At 35.1% G+C, this 16,042-nt stretch overlaps 1 protein-coding gene across 1 annotated transcript in view; it reads left to right on the top strand.

Moving 5' to 3' along the window:
* Positions 1 to 16,042, top strand: part of SLC16A10 (solute carrier family 16 member 10) — a gene marked incomplete at both ends in the record, with an annotated part of 66,637 nt that overhangs the window by 26,988 nt on the left and 23,607 nt on the right. The window contains one exon of the mRNA XM_080342180.1: positions 13,105 to 13,249. Coding sequence (XP_080198306.1) covers positions 13,105 to 13,249 — 145 coding nt within the window. The remainder of the gene's footprint in view (positions 1 to 13,104; positions 13,250 to 16,042) is intronic.

The raw sequence follows: 16,042 nt of genomic DNA on the forward strand, positions 1-16,042 counted from the left end.
ATTTGCTCATGGTGGGTACAAAGAGTCTTTTCAATACAGCTACCCAGAAGCTGTAAGAGCTAAAGGCATTAGTGAAAAATGGGGGAGGAAATGAACAGCAGTATGCTTGGCTCAAGTTTTGTAGTGTTGTACCTACTTATTTTATAAATAAGAGCTTTAGACTTCAGATATTTTTTTTCAGAATACAGCAGAGCATTCAGCAAAACCATTTAGTTTTTTTTAAAGATCATGGGATCTTAAGTGAAATTATTCTTTCTTTAAATGAATCTTCAGAAAGTTGTGTCTCTAAATCAAACCTTGATGTTGTGCTTTTTTTGGGTGGGGTAGCAGGTATTGTAGTTTTGGTAAAGAATCACAAATAGGTGGATCCAAAGTAAAAGAATAAATAGCGTAGTAGGAATGTTATTGGAATAGAAATATGTTTCTTGAGTTGAAACCCAGATTTATTCAAGATATTGAATATATACTTTTTACTTTATATGTGCTTTACTACTTTTCTTTTTACTAGATTTTACCTATATTACCCTACTCTGAATTTGACTGATTTTCACCAAGTTGAGTCTGTTTAGCCTGTGATAGTAACTAGTTGGTGAGTTATCTGTCCCTGTCCTTATCTTGACTTGAGTCATTTGTTGGTTTTCTCCCCTCCCCACCCTGTCCAGCTGAGGAGGGGAGTGATAGAGCTGCTTTTTGGTGGGTACCTGGCATCCAGCCAGGGTCAACCCACCACAAATTTAAATTCTCAGCTGTAGAATATGAATTTAAAGTAAATATGATGCTCCTTTAAAGTAGTTTTGAGGAAGTGTTTGCTTTCATGTTTGACTCAGAGTTTCCTAAGAAACATTTTAATGGTTGGGAGAAGGTGGCCTGTGATTCAACAGCTTAATGGGAAGGTTTTTTTTTTAAAGTTTGTACTTTATTAACTGTAAATATAATCTAAATTTTAAGTTACCTGTGGTGTTTGCAGTGTCTGTGTGGAGATGTTAGTCAAAATCCTGTTGGTATAAATAAATATGAATAAATAAATGTGTAACCTCTTGCTTTTGATTTTTTGCAAACTGGGTATTACACTAGATGGGACAGATGCTAACTCTAAACCTGTGAAGAAGTAACTTCAACAAGCTGTAGTTTGTATGTCCTTTATCTGTCAGACTGATTTATCTCATTTGCATATATGAACCATTATGTATCCAGCAAGTCAAATTCATGAGGGTCCATCAACTGTATATCCAAGATAAAATTACTTTGTGTGTGAAAAGTTGCAATTTGTTCAGGTTTTCTAGAGGTATGACAACCTGGGCATTTGGATTGCTGGAAATCAGATACAAGATAACTGCTGGAGTAGTTGAGCTCTAAATTAAGGAGAAATAGTTTATTGTCCCAGAGAGTGATATTGGCAGACTTGAGAGTTTTGGATGGAGATGAGGAAGAATAACAAGGTGAACAGTTACAGTGGCTGGTTTACTTGGTTACAGGGATTATCGAGTTCACAAGCTGAGTCATGGGTGTGTTACTGATACCAAGGCCACATGCTGACATAGAGAATTACCTTGTCATATATGCTTTTTCTTGTATTTGCTCTTATCAAGCTTTCCATGCAAATGATCCCCTCTTCCTATTAAGTCTCTGAAGGGGACAACATTTTATTCTGTTTGCTGTGCAAAAACGTATGATAACCCTGTTATTTTACTTAGTTTTCAGTATTTCAAGGGAAGAGAATAGGAAATACTGGCAAAAAAAAAAAATATGATGCATGTAAATCTTCCATTTATCTTGGCTTGTGAAAACAACACTTAAGAATTAGTATCACTTTTAAACAGTCTGATTTTGGATTTGTATTTCCATTTGGCAGTGTTTTTATAATGAAATTCTTTATATGTAAATATCAAGGAAAAAATTAAGCATTCTTTGTGAAAGATAGGCATACTGAACTTCTTGTCATCTCACTTTACCTTTAAGATTGCTTCTTGTAAAGTCAAATGTAGATTTCCACATAACTCATAGAACAAAATAATGTTACAATCCCAAAGACAGAATTTTGCTATAGAATTCAATGTTTGCACTTGTAATACTGAATGCAGGCACATACTTCTGAACACTTGTCTGGTTTTTTGATTGAAATGTCCTGTTTCAACATAGACATTTTCATTTCTATATAAATGCAGATTCTTCTCTAAGCAGATGCTAGTTCAACAATAAGATCTTACCTTGAAAAATATTTACCTGTTAAAGCATCTAAACGATTTGTCCTACAATAATTTCTTCTTAGGTTTTTTGGTCTATGTAATAGTATTTTGGGTTTGGTTAGTGTACCTTCCTTCTTTACGGTTAGTTGTTGCTGAAAATGGGGACTTGTTTGCCTATAAAGCCCTAAATGGGATGCTTTTAATGATAGTGGGTGGATAGTGGAGAATGGTGGTTTGTAACATTAGGAGGTCTTTTAGCTAACAGTTTGAGCCTTGAAGATATGGATTTGAGGCCTAAACTGAGTTTAGTTATTCAGTGGGGACCTACAGGACATAAGGGCAATATGTTGATGTAATCAGAGAATATACGCTGTTACCTGTACTGAGGGTGCTCATGAGGTCACTGAGATGTGATGGGGTCTCTTAGTCAATTTTGATGGACTCAGAATGATCTTTGCATGTGAAAAGTTAGTTTGTGAGGTGCTTGATGGAAAACTCTGCTTCTGAACTTCAAATAGCACACCCAACTTACTTGTGAAGTCAGATTTTTTTCTTGTCTGTATCTTCATCATGGTCTCACAAGGACTTCTGATGCTGTAGAAGTGAAATGTACGCTCTTGCCATTTGAAAGGCAACCTTGATCTGCGTGTCTTGCCCCAGTGCACTTGAGGTGGGGGATGAACTAAGTAGCTCCATTTAAGTCTTGAGGTCTAATCTGTGCTATAGCTCTAAAACGTGAGAGCGTTGCATGACACATTTAGTTGCAGATGTGTTTGGAATATGTCTAACTGTTGGTTGCGAGAGCAGTTATGAGTAAGCCTTTCTGGCAAACCAGGCTGTCATCTTTGGAGTTAATAGCTAATGCTTTCCTACATAGAATGTTACTGATCCTAAATCAAAACAGAACATGATGCTTGGTCTTCAACTGTTTGGTATTAAAAAAAAAAAGAAACCAGTGCTAATTTGGGTGGGGAAGTAAGGAAAGAAAGATAAAAATGTGCCTGGGAAACAGTTCTGGAATTCAATTTTTTTAGATCATTAGTTAAAAACATGATTGTGCTTTGAAAACTGTCTCAAGACAGTCAGCAGAAAACATTCTTGTATGACTTCTAAAAGGAAAAACAAGTGGTTACAGCCATTTCTTATCGATTTGTTCCTTGTTTATTCTTCCTACCACAGCATTTTCAGACTTTATTAAGTGTCAAAGGTCAAGCTCAGTTTGCCATGGAATCTAAATGCATGTGTTTTTCTGTTAATGATTGACTTCAGCCTTCCTTTAAAGGTTCCTGAAGGCTTAATACTTATAATCTCTACCAGCAATGTTTTGCCTAACTGCACTTTTTACTTTAGAGCTTTTGTTTTAGCTTTTACTAACTTAAACATTTATTTCCCTCTAACTTTTAAGATTAGCAGTATCTCTAGTAGTAAAAGTTGTTTGCCTGTAAGAACATCTTTAAGTGTTTTATGTTCCATTTTGTGCCTTATAGTTTGAAGAAAGTGTCATGATCAATTTCCAGTGGTACTTGGCTTCAGATTCACCATTACTATCTGTTTTTTTGATTTGTTAAAGGAGGAGTCAACACACAAAAGCCCACACAACTCTGCCTAACCTTGTGTTATTATAGTGAGTGTAAATTAGATGGTAGCTAAGTAATCAGCTAGTTGCAGTGATATGGGTTGTTTTGTCAGTACATGAATATTTGTTTTTCTGTTTTACCGCTGCTTGTGCTCACAAGGACTTGATTTCAGTAGAAATTCTGATCTTGAGTTGTCATAATTTACAAAGGCAGAGGGTGAAACTGTTCTAGTCCTATTTTTGTAAGTGGCAAGGTTGGGGAAGGTCATGTATTAAGGATATACATGAAATCTCTTCTGGTACTAGGTCTTTCACTTATTTCACATCATGTCAGAGAACATTTATGGTGTATAAAGCCTTGAAAGAAATTGGTGTATGTTCTGACTTGATGTAGTGTGTGTGGGTTGTTTTGTTTTGTTTCTTACTCCTGCTATATGAGCTTATTTTGCTAATTTTACAATATATTGGCAAGTTTGTTGCTTTTCACCTTGTTGTGTTAAGATTAAAGTGGCACACATGTACCCAAAGTAGCATTTTTTACTGTCATAAGGCACATGTATGGAAGAGATGCTATGCATAAGCACAGGAAAGCTTGCAGCTGTTTCTAAAATCTGAGTCCCATCTTTTCAGAATAAAATGATTAAGGCATTCTGAAAAAAAGATATTATGCTTTCGTGCTTGTGATATGGAAACAGGGTGTCTGTTCAAAGATCTCTTTACTGGGATCCAGTGGGTCATACATAGTTCTTGATTTCTGACTTGTAACTACTGGTATCTTGCAGTAATAAGGTTATTCAATAAAAGACTTGTTGCTCAGGAACAAGATAAAAAAAGAGAGTGGGGGAGGAAAACAGTCTTGTATTCCTGTTGGATACTTCTGCTAGTCCCTGGTTCATAAATCTTTGTGTATTGGCTGTGATATCTTCAAATGTGTTGTGCAAATCTGATTAGATCTTGAATAGACTTTAAGAATCAGAATTATCTATAAAATATAGCTTTGATATCCAAAAGACATAGTATTTCTTCTTCACAGAAAGGATTGTCAGTGAAATAAATAACTTACACTTTTTCTATGGATAAACAACATTTAATCCAATTCCTTGTATTCCGTAAAAACGTGTTCATTAGAGCATAAGCAAAACAGCGCTGGGTGCGCGGGGGATTCACTCCGCCCAACACGCACACACTTAACAATAAGAAGCGTGCTTAAATACAGTATGGTATTACATATTCATAATGACCCCAGAAACACCTATACATATTCATGACCTTTCCTGCTTTTTATTAAAATGAGTCTCAGATAACCATTTACATATTCCCCTCCTTGACCCTCCCCTGTTGCGCTTGCGCAATGTCACTTGGTGAATTTGAGGAAGGATCTTTAGGGGTCTTTGGATGAAGGCTCCTTCAGCTTCGTCACAGTGGACTTTTTACCTTTGGCTCATTAGAAGGAACTGGCTGGAATCCAAGCTACCAAACTGACTGGAACCAGACTGGTGCCTCCTTTTTGTTGTAAATCTTGACTATCTTGTCTCCTCAAGGTTGCAGCTGGTGCTGTAAAAACTTCTTATCTCGGCATTTAATGAAGTCCTGCTTTGTTTTTTTTTAGCACAATTAGTTACATATAGCTCTAAACTAGATATTAAAATGTTAGCTTGTTAGTAGGCCCTTATTATATAGTTGCTTAACCCTTAAAATGTTAGTTCTCTCTATCAATATAACTTCCTAAACAAGTTTCATAACTTTTTACATAGAACTTAACCACCTTTCCCTTTTCCAAGTTCAGAGGCTGTGCCTCATTTGGTTATACCTGTAAACATTAAACATCTTAGCACGAATCACAACTGCATTTTTCACATCAGGCACTGGAATGGGCTGCCCAGAGAAGAGGTTGAGGAGGTGTTTAAAAGACATATTGATGAGGTTCTTAGAGGCATGGCTTAGAGGTGCATTTGACAGTGCTAGGTTAATGGTTGGACTCAATAATCTTGAAGGTCTTTTCCAATCAAAATTGTTCTATGATTCTGTTTCCTTGTGCTAAATTCTTTGCCCAAAATATTTTAGTTTTCATTTAAATTGGGATTTTTTTTTTAATAGTGTTGCTTAAAGGGAGAGCCTAGCTTGGACATCTGCAAACTATATACTTAAAGTAAGCAAACTGAAAACTGTAGTCATGTAACCTGAGTTCAGAGTATAGGATACTTCCTGTGGCAGCATTATGTCACAAATTTATTTTTAGTCCTTAAACACATACTTTCTCTAATGAGATCAGCAGATCTCCTTTGAATAGAACAAGCAGTGCACTTTTTTGACAGTAGGAATTCTAAATGCGTCAATACATGCATTTCAACATCTGCTTTCCTTTTCTGCTGACATACAGTTCTATGATCTGTGGATTGCTCAGTAATGGGAACAGCTATGTGGAAATTCAGTTGCTCTCCCTTTTGTACCCACAGCTAATGAAATTCCTCAGAATCCATGAGAAGCTACTGAGCAGTCTCAAACAATTTTCACAGGCTTGTGTAAGCAAGGCCCATAGCACAAGGCATTTCACATTGTCTCTGGGTAGTGATAGGTTGGATAAAAATAGGGTTGGCAGTCTCCAGGAGGCTGACTGACAGAGGCTCTCTGTGGATGTGGGAGGATGTGCTGATACTGGCTGGGTCTAATGGTTCTGTGTTGCTCTGTTGGTTACCCAACATCTGTTGAATAATTCCCTCTTTTGGAAATTACTAGCTTTTCCCTGGAGAAAGAAAAATAGATAATGAATAGAAGAGGATATATCTGGACTGCATTAGGCAAAAGGCAATCCTGTGCTTCCTTTATCCCAAAGGATAATTAAGAGATTGAGGAAAAAGTTATCACAGAAAATTGCTTGTTCCATCTTAAATAGTATATGCAGTTCTGACTACCCTGTCTTGGAAAGAGTATAGTACAACTAGAATCAATATAAAGGAGGAGGAGGGAAAAGTATATTTTCTATACTAAGACTAAGTCAAGAAGATGCTTCATTTTGGAGAAGAAACTAGCATGAACAGATTTGATAAAGGCATATAAAAATCACAGGTTGCAAGAAGTTTAGCTGAGATGGCTAATTCTTTTGCTGTAAGAAATATGAACTCTAAAGTATGAGCAGGTTCAAAACAAAGGCAAACTTATTTTTTTGTTATGCTGGTGCCTGAGCATGTTCTGGAACTGATTTACAATAAAGTGCAGTTAAGCCAAAGTAGTATTGATGGAACTAAATGTTCTTGAAGAATGGTTAGATACAACTTTCTGCATAGGGAGTTTCTAAGCTGCTTATTGCTGGATGTTGAGAGAACATAGCCATGGAAAAAGTATTGCAGGATGCTAGCCCTTTTTCAAATTTTCAAATGTTCTTTGTCTTAAGTATTTTGTAGTGATCAGAAACAGGATACTAGGCTAAATCAGTCTGTGATCCACACAGTACTACATTTATTTCATTCTTAAAAACAAGTGCCATGGAAATGTGATTATGCAGGCAAGGAATTATTAATACTAGCTGCAGATGAGCGAATTATCTCCAGAAATAACTTTGAACAACCTCAAAACAAGATCTCTCAAATTCCCAAGCTACACTCATAACGAATTTTCTTATGGAAGCCAACCTTCCGCTTTGAAGAGAGTATCCTTGTATGTAAATGGCCATAATAGAAGTGGAGGTCCTTCACACAGCCTGTAGTTGAATTATGGAGTAGTTTGCTGTAAGATTTTGCAGATGCTGAAGATGTGTAAGTGCTCCAGGAGAGGATGGCAGTTCTTAGAGGAAAAATTGCCAGAATATTGATAAATACACTGGAGGAAAAAAGTAATGTTTAGTAAGAAAAGCAAACAACAACAACACCCAAACAAACACCTGGCTTATGAAGTCACTCAGCTGTTAATGGTTTGAGGCTGGGAGAGTACATATAGGCTTCCTTATTCTTGCATAAATCATAGCTAATAGCTTAATGGAAGCATGAAGGTGTTAATACTGTAAATATTGTCCTTTTCTTCAAGTATACTTGTAAAATACAAGGAAACCCTCCTAAATACTATTAAAGTTGAGCTTTCAGAAGTTACTAAGTGCCTTTGCTTAAGCAGTCACATTAACTCTGCATTATGATTTTATTATAATAGGCTACTTCTGTGCAAACATTTTCAGTGTGAGACAGTGAAACATTTTTAAACATCTGCCATTCATATAACTTGGCCTACTTTGTTTATTTTACACAATAATTTTAAAATAACTGATTTAATAGAAATCTGTTTTGTAGAGTACTTTCCACAAAACAAGAACTTCACACACTTTAAGTATGAGATAAATATTATTTCCATCTTATAAATCAAAAGTGTCTCTGAAGCAGTTTGTCTCTGATTCTGTACTTTCTGCTCATTACAAGTCAACACAAGAATTTCTTACTTTCTAGCATAATTATAGTTTGTATTTAACAGTATTGATGGTATAGTATGGCCTGAACTACTGTACTGGTTACATAGTGAGATGGTGGGAGAACAGATTTTTAGGAAGGATGTGTGACAGTAAGGAGACATACTGGTTTAGGGGATGGTTGGCCACTCTTTTGCAAGTGCTTAAAAACTGTGTGTGCATGAAAATCTGTTGTATTAGATGGAGAAAGTTTAGAGTTTTGGTCTCACTTTCCACCATCTGAGCCTCTGTCTTAGTATGTGTAGTGCCAAACAAATTACTCTGCAAGCTATCCAGTGAACTGTATTTATACTGCTATCTTGGTTTGCATGAGCTACACAAACATGCATATCTGATTATTTTTTTTTTAATGTGGGGAAACAAAATATTTTTTAGTTGATTTTTTGAATCCTCAATTTAAATTTTCTTCTCTTCCCTTACCTTAAATCACTTGTCTTCCAGACAGTAGCTTTTTGTTCCCTATCTGCAGCAGAAAATTCTCCGGGGAAGATGTTAAAAGCATTCTTTGAAGTTCATTAAAGAATAAAGGATGTTATCACTGTGTTAAGCCAACCACTTGAAAAACACCTGTGAAGATAAAACTGAGAAAATTCTTAATCTAATGTATAGAAAAAATTTGGTTGTAAATAGGAATGCTATGGATGAGTAGCCTTTATTTAAATTTATGCACTATAAAGCATTCCAGTGTGATATGGTATTAATGCTTTCTTTTCTGTTGTCTCGTAAGTCCTAGTACTTGAGTCTAAAGAATGAACTAAAACACATAACAGCTTGGTAGATAAATATATATTTAATAATCCAGCTGTGATGATGGGAGTGATTTTTTTTTTTTTTGGTAAATGCTCAGATATTAGATATTGTATTTATTGCTGAAGACAAAAGACCTTCTATTTAAACTGTCTGGCTTTTAAAAACTCATGGTAAAATGGCAGCATATTTGTGGAATAGATAGTATAGTTTCTTAGTTGAACAGAAAAATAAAGAAATACGAGAACATGTACTCAGATCTGTTGTGTGTTTCAAAGGCATAGAAACAGACTTTCCATTGTAGATGCTATCAATAGCCTCTCTGGCCTTCTAGGGAAGCTTGGGAATTGGTTGTTCTGCAATTATGTGTTTTGAGGAGTTAATTCTTGACTTCTACTGCCTCAAGGAAGGCTTAAGTTCTTCAAGTAGGAATAGCTTTTCTGTGGCAATCAGAATGTTTTATATATGAATATGAATGCAGTTATATGTAGCAATTAGGTGCTGTATTACTATCTGAATTAGCAGCTCTGGAATATAGCCAGCTTGTGGCCAGGAGAGCAGCCAATAGCCAGGAGGAGAAATGTTTTCATTAACTGCTCTAAAGAGCTCTCATTATCCTGGCTAGCTGCATTTGTAATTTTTCATATTACTTATTTGGGACAGCTGTTGTAATTTCTATTTAAAAAATGTGGAAGACAATTTATAGTATCTCTTTCATACTGAGTGAAAAAGTGTAAGAACACTAGAAAACCTAGCTGAATGAAGCCAAAAACTTACTTGGATCTATTGAATACATTTTATATCCATTAACTTCTTTATAGGATCAACATGTTGCAGGAGGAATTATGTATCTTAAGGAAATTAACACTTTAAACATGCTATTCTGTTATTATCTTCATTCCTTTTGGTGCTAGATTTCTTCACAGAGGACAAATAAAGTAAATTTTCTTGAACTATGCATTCATGTGGAGTTAAAGAACATAATTTTCATTAAATAATAAACCTGTTCATATTAGGCATGCCAGCAGCATATTGTTAATTACATTTCTGTAGGACTGAAGAGCCTTGTATTGATTTCAAGTTAAAAGGTTCCAGTTGCCATTAGGTAGGTAAGTGGTAGAGCATGGGCTCCCACTTCTGCAGTTTAATTTGCAGTGTCATTCTGAAATGCTTCAGATAAGGCCATTGTCCTTCCTCTTAACTGTCTATTGTATTGAAAATCTGTGGGAAGCTTTCTTCTCTTTCAGGCTTCACCTCTCATTGTAATAAGGAGAGGATCAAGTGTTAATAAAGGCATGTTTCTTTCAGTAGTACCTAGAAGCATCAAGAGACATAGTCAGTATTTTGTTAATTGAATAAAATTTGAGCTGAACATTTTCACTTTGGGCTTTTATGTACCAATTATGTTATTAGCTCTGTAAGATATTAAAAAGTACTGTAAACTATTTGGTTACACTGAGAATGCTACTTGAATCCCAGCCTGTGCTAAGTGGAAATTACAGCTGTTGGACTCTGAATCTGTGGCTCTGAAGTAATTTAGTCTTACTTGATGCAAGCTACTTAAACTGTTTCAGTTGCCCAGTTTCTTTACCTGTTTATGGGTGGGATGCCTGTACCTGCACATGTGAGACTGGATTCTCATAACCAGTAATGTCTGGTGGGCTTGTCTAGTGCCACAGTTGCCTTTGTCTTCTCATACTGAGGCAGGAAGGCTGGCGGGAGATTCAACCGTTCCTTGATACCGTCATACCACTATGAATCTGATGACAGTGAGTCTTGTAATCCCCACTTCTCAACTTCAAGCTGTGTTTTCTTTTGGCCTTGCAGATATACCAAGTGCCATGGGTCCTCTATGATTCTTGGTGCTGCCCTGCAAGTCATAAAGTGCTGAGGACTGGTGGTGGTGGACCTACCATTGATTTGGGGGGGTGACAAGAAGCCATGGATATTCTACCTCCTAGTGTTTGCAGTATTATTTGGATATCAGAATTGCAGGGGATCTATATAGCTCACTCTGGGAAAGACAAAATCATAAAATAATTTAGGTTGTAAAAGACCTTTAAGATGGTCAAGTCCAATTATTAACAGTATTTGAGGTGTGGCCTCACCAGTGCCAAGTACAAGTGGACAATTACTTCCCTAGTCCTGCTGGCCACACTGTTTGTGAGACAAGCCAGGATGCTGTTGCCTTTTTGGCTTATGTTGAGGTGGCTGTCAACCAGTACTCTAAGTAAAAGGATGAAGACTCTTGTAGAAGTTGGACTTCTTAGAAGCTTTGCAGCTGGCTGGTTTCCAGGCTGCGTTAGAGTATTTACTCCTTCTGACTTCTGCTTGCAAATGGTAGTTGATACAACATTATCTTGCAATATCAGGAGCTGCCTGGGCTGTAATGTGGACAGATCTCTAAGTCATCTCTTGCCACCTCCAAGATGTGTTTGAGCCTTCCTTGACTGCAGAGCAAGAGAAAGGACAGACCTTTCATAAATTTGGTCTTTGTCTTTCAGTCAGTGACATGGAGGCCTTGTTCTTCCTAATCCTTCCTGCTCTCCCTTCATACAACTGTGTTTCTGCTGCAGAGGTGCAAGTCTGGCAGGGCTATCTTCACTGGGTTACTCATACTCAAGAAATGCAGCAAATACCCATGAAAGTACCTCGCTCTTCTTCAGATTGTGCCTTGAAACTCCATTATATTTATCACATGCTCAAAAAAACCCAATAATATCACCCCCTCACCCTAAACAGTTAGGTCATGGTTTATTGTTTGTCCTAAAATAAAGATTTTATTTCTTGTAGTCTCACATCTGTTTTTCCTCTAACCATCTGTTCTCTTTTGTCTTTCATTTATATTGTAAAGTCTTAGAAAAAGTTTTTTTTTTTTGCTTGTTTGTTTTGCTCTGTTTTCTTAGTGCCTGGCACAATGAGTATTCATCAATGCACAGAGCTCATTGGAGCTTTAAGAACACTACTTCTAAGTCTTGGTATCGATATACTTGCAAATATTCTTCATTATGTCTCTTCGTTATATTTTTTTCAGATAACTTTAATTTCCCTTGTCACTGAATCACAGTTATTTAATATAACTGTCTTTAGGAAAGATATTGTAAATAAAATTAAGATTTAAACCCATTCCATATTGAAAGAGTTCTTTCTTCTTCCATAAAATTAAAAAAAGCTGAAATATTTTTTTCTAATGCATCTTGCCTTAGCAGCTTTTTCCACTACCTATTTAGACATTTTTTTTCCCAAACAGATGGAGGCATTTACTCACCTGAATATATTTGTTTTAACTGTTGTTATGGCAGCTTGGTTTACCTCTATGCCCTGGGAGAACTCAGTGTAACATCAGTATCTCGTATTTGGAAGAATGTTTTCTTGCTCTTGTCTAATCAATGTGGTTCTGAACCCCTGTACAAAGTGAAGCAGAAAGTTGACTTTTAATTGTAAATCAAATTCTCTTCTAAGTTGTTTGAAGAGATTTTTGGTACACTTGGAATAAAACCCACACTTCTGGCTGAAACTTCAGTGTACTCACCTGAACTGAATCTTAATGATCTAAAGATTCATTTATAAACAAAGTAGAGTTTGAACCATGTCTGTAAAGCTGGAGTACTATCAGATGTAGTCACATTTTCCCATTGTGTATGGAAATGGTTGTACTGGCTCAAGTTCTTTTAGTTTTGAAGTAAAATTGCTGGTTTACTCATTAATGTTGGGTATGATCTAGGTCTATGTAGTTAAAATTTGTTATTTTTTTAATCAATCCTAGCTGTTTAAAGTCTAGTATTAAATCAAGTGAAATGTGGTATCTTTAGTGGACTAGTCATCAGCTTGAATTTTAGGTTACTTGCTGCAGGAATACTTGTATGTTGTTTTTTGTTTGTTTGTTTTAAAGAAAAAGTAATAACTTCAGTAGCTATTTGCATTCCTTGGGCTAATGAAGTTTAAATTAGTTGATTCTGTAATTTTGTAAGGCTTTTAATTTTTAGCATGATAGGTATTATATTTTAATGTATTTAAACATTTAAAAAAGTTACCCAGTTGTTTCACTTTAGTGTGTGGTTTTTTTTTTACTGTTCTAAAACAAATGCTATCTGAAAGCTGAAATCTCTTGGTTTTCTAAAATGCTGTCTTTTTCTATTCTGCAGCATGGGTGACCTCTCTTTCTATGGGAATGGTCTTCTTCTGTTCTCCAATAGTCAGCATATTCACAGACCTATTAGGCTGTCGAAAAGTAGCTGTTATTGGAGCTGCAGTAGGATTTATTGGACTCCTTTCAAGTTCTTTTGTCAGGTAAAGAAAATTTTCTTTACATTCAAAGTACTTTATAAATTTTACATGGTTCCATCAACAGAATACAAAGGGATAAGCAGTGCTGTTTTCTATTATCTGTTACAGTAGAAACCTTGTTTTATTTGTTTTCATTTTTTTCTTTCAAACTATGGCTTTCAGAAACTCCAAGTGATATTTTCAACTTCAAAAGTAATTTTAAAATTATGCATAACAGCACTCCCTATTCAACTGGAGTCACTATGTATAAATGTATGAACAAGTCTAATGCTATAAGATCAACAGCATTGTCCTGGATAAGCTGTTTGTGTGTGGGTTTTTTTTTTGATACATGCTGTTTTAGCAAGTACACAAACATTTTTTTTTTTTTCCTGTGTCCTCTCCTCGTCTCTTATTTTCTTCTAAAATACTATTTAAATGTTGATAAATATGCAGTAGGACTTCCAGGAAGGTGTTAATATTTCAGTCAAATTTGATGTTTACTTCTGTTTAGTGGTCCAATTGCCAGACACCAAGACATTGAAACCCTTGGTATAATGACATATACTTAGGGTTTATTTGCTTTATTAAGAAAAAAAAATTGTTTGAATTGTTGATCTGACAATCAAAAGCAATATTCAAAAGAGTTCCCTACATAAATGAAAATGTATCTATACAGACAGGCTTGTGAAAGTGTTTTCTGTGTCAGTGCTCTGAACTAGACAGGTGTGAGCTGGATGGATGAATATCCATGCTATGTGGCACTGTGCCCAAGTTAATGTGTCTAGTTTGGGCATATGTCCCCTAATTTGAAAACATATCCACAAATTTACAGGAACAGAAGACAAATAGTTCTGTCTTAGGTACTGATACTAGTGTTTGTTTATTCTTGGATTAACTTATATTTATGGGGAAAAAAAAGCTTTGTTTTTTTTGTTACTTGAACAAGTTTCTGATCTTTATTTTTTATTCCTTGGTTAATCCAAGTAGAAGTATTTTGCTTAACTAAGTTTATTAAAGCAAACAAAGAAAACAAAAATAATAGCAAAACACTTCCTAGATTTGTTTTAAGAGGCTTGTTACCACGTGTGAAGTAAAAACTAAAAGAATGCATCTTGGGGGGGAAGTCTTTCTTCCTTTTTGCTCCCCAATAGTGTGTTAAGTGATGAATACGAAAACAGTCTCATTATTATAAATTAAACATATTGATAAAGGAAAGCTGATTTCTTCCTTTGAACAAAATGCTGTTGTCTGTGTTTCCCTGATATCCAGTGGAGCAAGGGCACAGAAGAGGTATGCAAAAGTAGTTTTTTGTAAAGGTTTTAGAAATATTTAAACTTGAATTCTGTTTTAGAATTTGAGGAGTACATTGAGAGGAGAGGTAAATTCTTGTTAGAGCACATGCCACATAAATGTGCATTCTTAGTGTTTCATTGTTACTTACATTAACATTATATATGCTTATGATGATATCAGTTAATTAAGTATAGTTCAGATATAGAAGTCAGTGTTCTAAAAGTAAAATACAGTAGATAAATGTAAATATTATTTACTGCTTTTATTACATACTGACTTAAAATAAGTTTTATTTCTTAGGAAGCTGACATGTAAGAGTATTTGTAATACAGGAAAATATTTTACTATGTCATGCTGCAAACTCACCTGTGACTCTACAGGTGAAAGCAGAAGTTTTCTGTCCTTACTGTATTATGCTCTTCCTCTCATTTTATAGCTTGTTTTTATTTTTCTTGGATATTTTCCACTAAAGGTAAACAGTCTTTTGCCTTTTTGTTGTTTCTGCTGACAGTTTTAGAAATTGGTAGTTTAATGTAGAACGCAAAAATATTATGTTACACAAATAGTTTTTTCCACAATGATACACAAAACTAGGGTTCCTGGTGTCAGACCTTTGTTAGTCAAATACTATTTTATAAGAATTTCTGTAATTGCATGGAAAGCTTGCAGCATGTATTTTGGTATGAAGGGATGCTGACAGGTAACATCCTATGATGAGAAACACTACACAAACCAGTCATACTTTAAAAAAAGTTAATATATTGGCTAACAGGTTAAATAGTTTTCTATAACTGATTTAAAAGTGTTAGCTCATAGAAAAGAGCCAATGGTTCATTGAAAACATAGTACTTAAAATCATCATGTGCCACTTCAGAAATCTTGTATAAAAATATTTCTCACACATTGCCTCCTTCATCTATATGTTAGTGTCCTTTGATTTATTAATACTATAACAGTAATTTAATTACACTAACACTGTTACTTCATACTGTCAAGATGACTTGCACAAGTACCTTTTAATATCACATGTCTGATATAATATAATGGCTCTTCTTCATTTCAGTTGTATAGTAGGTGGTAATGGTGGAGAACCTTGTGATGAAGTTTCTCCTTTATATGAGCTGAAATGTTTCATTTATAATTTTTTTTCCCTATTTCTTAACATATCCAATATCAGGATCAAAACACTGAATTAGAATATTTAATAAAAAGCAGATTATTTGTCTATAAGACCAAATACCTAGAAAGTCTATCATTTGCTAGTAATTTATTTTATTGCCAAAACCTGCCAGTTTGTTTTATTTTTCATTATTAATAATGTTTACTACTTTTGCTATTATTTCAATAATAAGCTACGTAAATACTTGATTCTTCAGGGTTCTTGAGTAATGTTAATTATTACATTTGAAATGATAGAACAGTGAAGAAAAGTGTAACAACATAATTTTCTTTGGAAAAGGAATAAGAAAAACAAAAAAGCAAACAAACAACACAAACCCCAAAACAACAAAAACACAAAAA

Source organism: Nesoenas mayeri, assembly GCF_963082525.1.
Source record: "Nesoenas mayeri genome assembly, chromosome: 3".
Lineage (NCBI taxonomy): Eukaryota > Metazoa > Chordata > Aves > Columbiformes > Columbidae > Nesoenas > Nesoenas mayeri.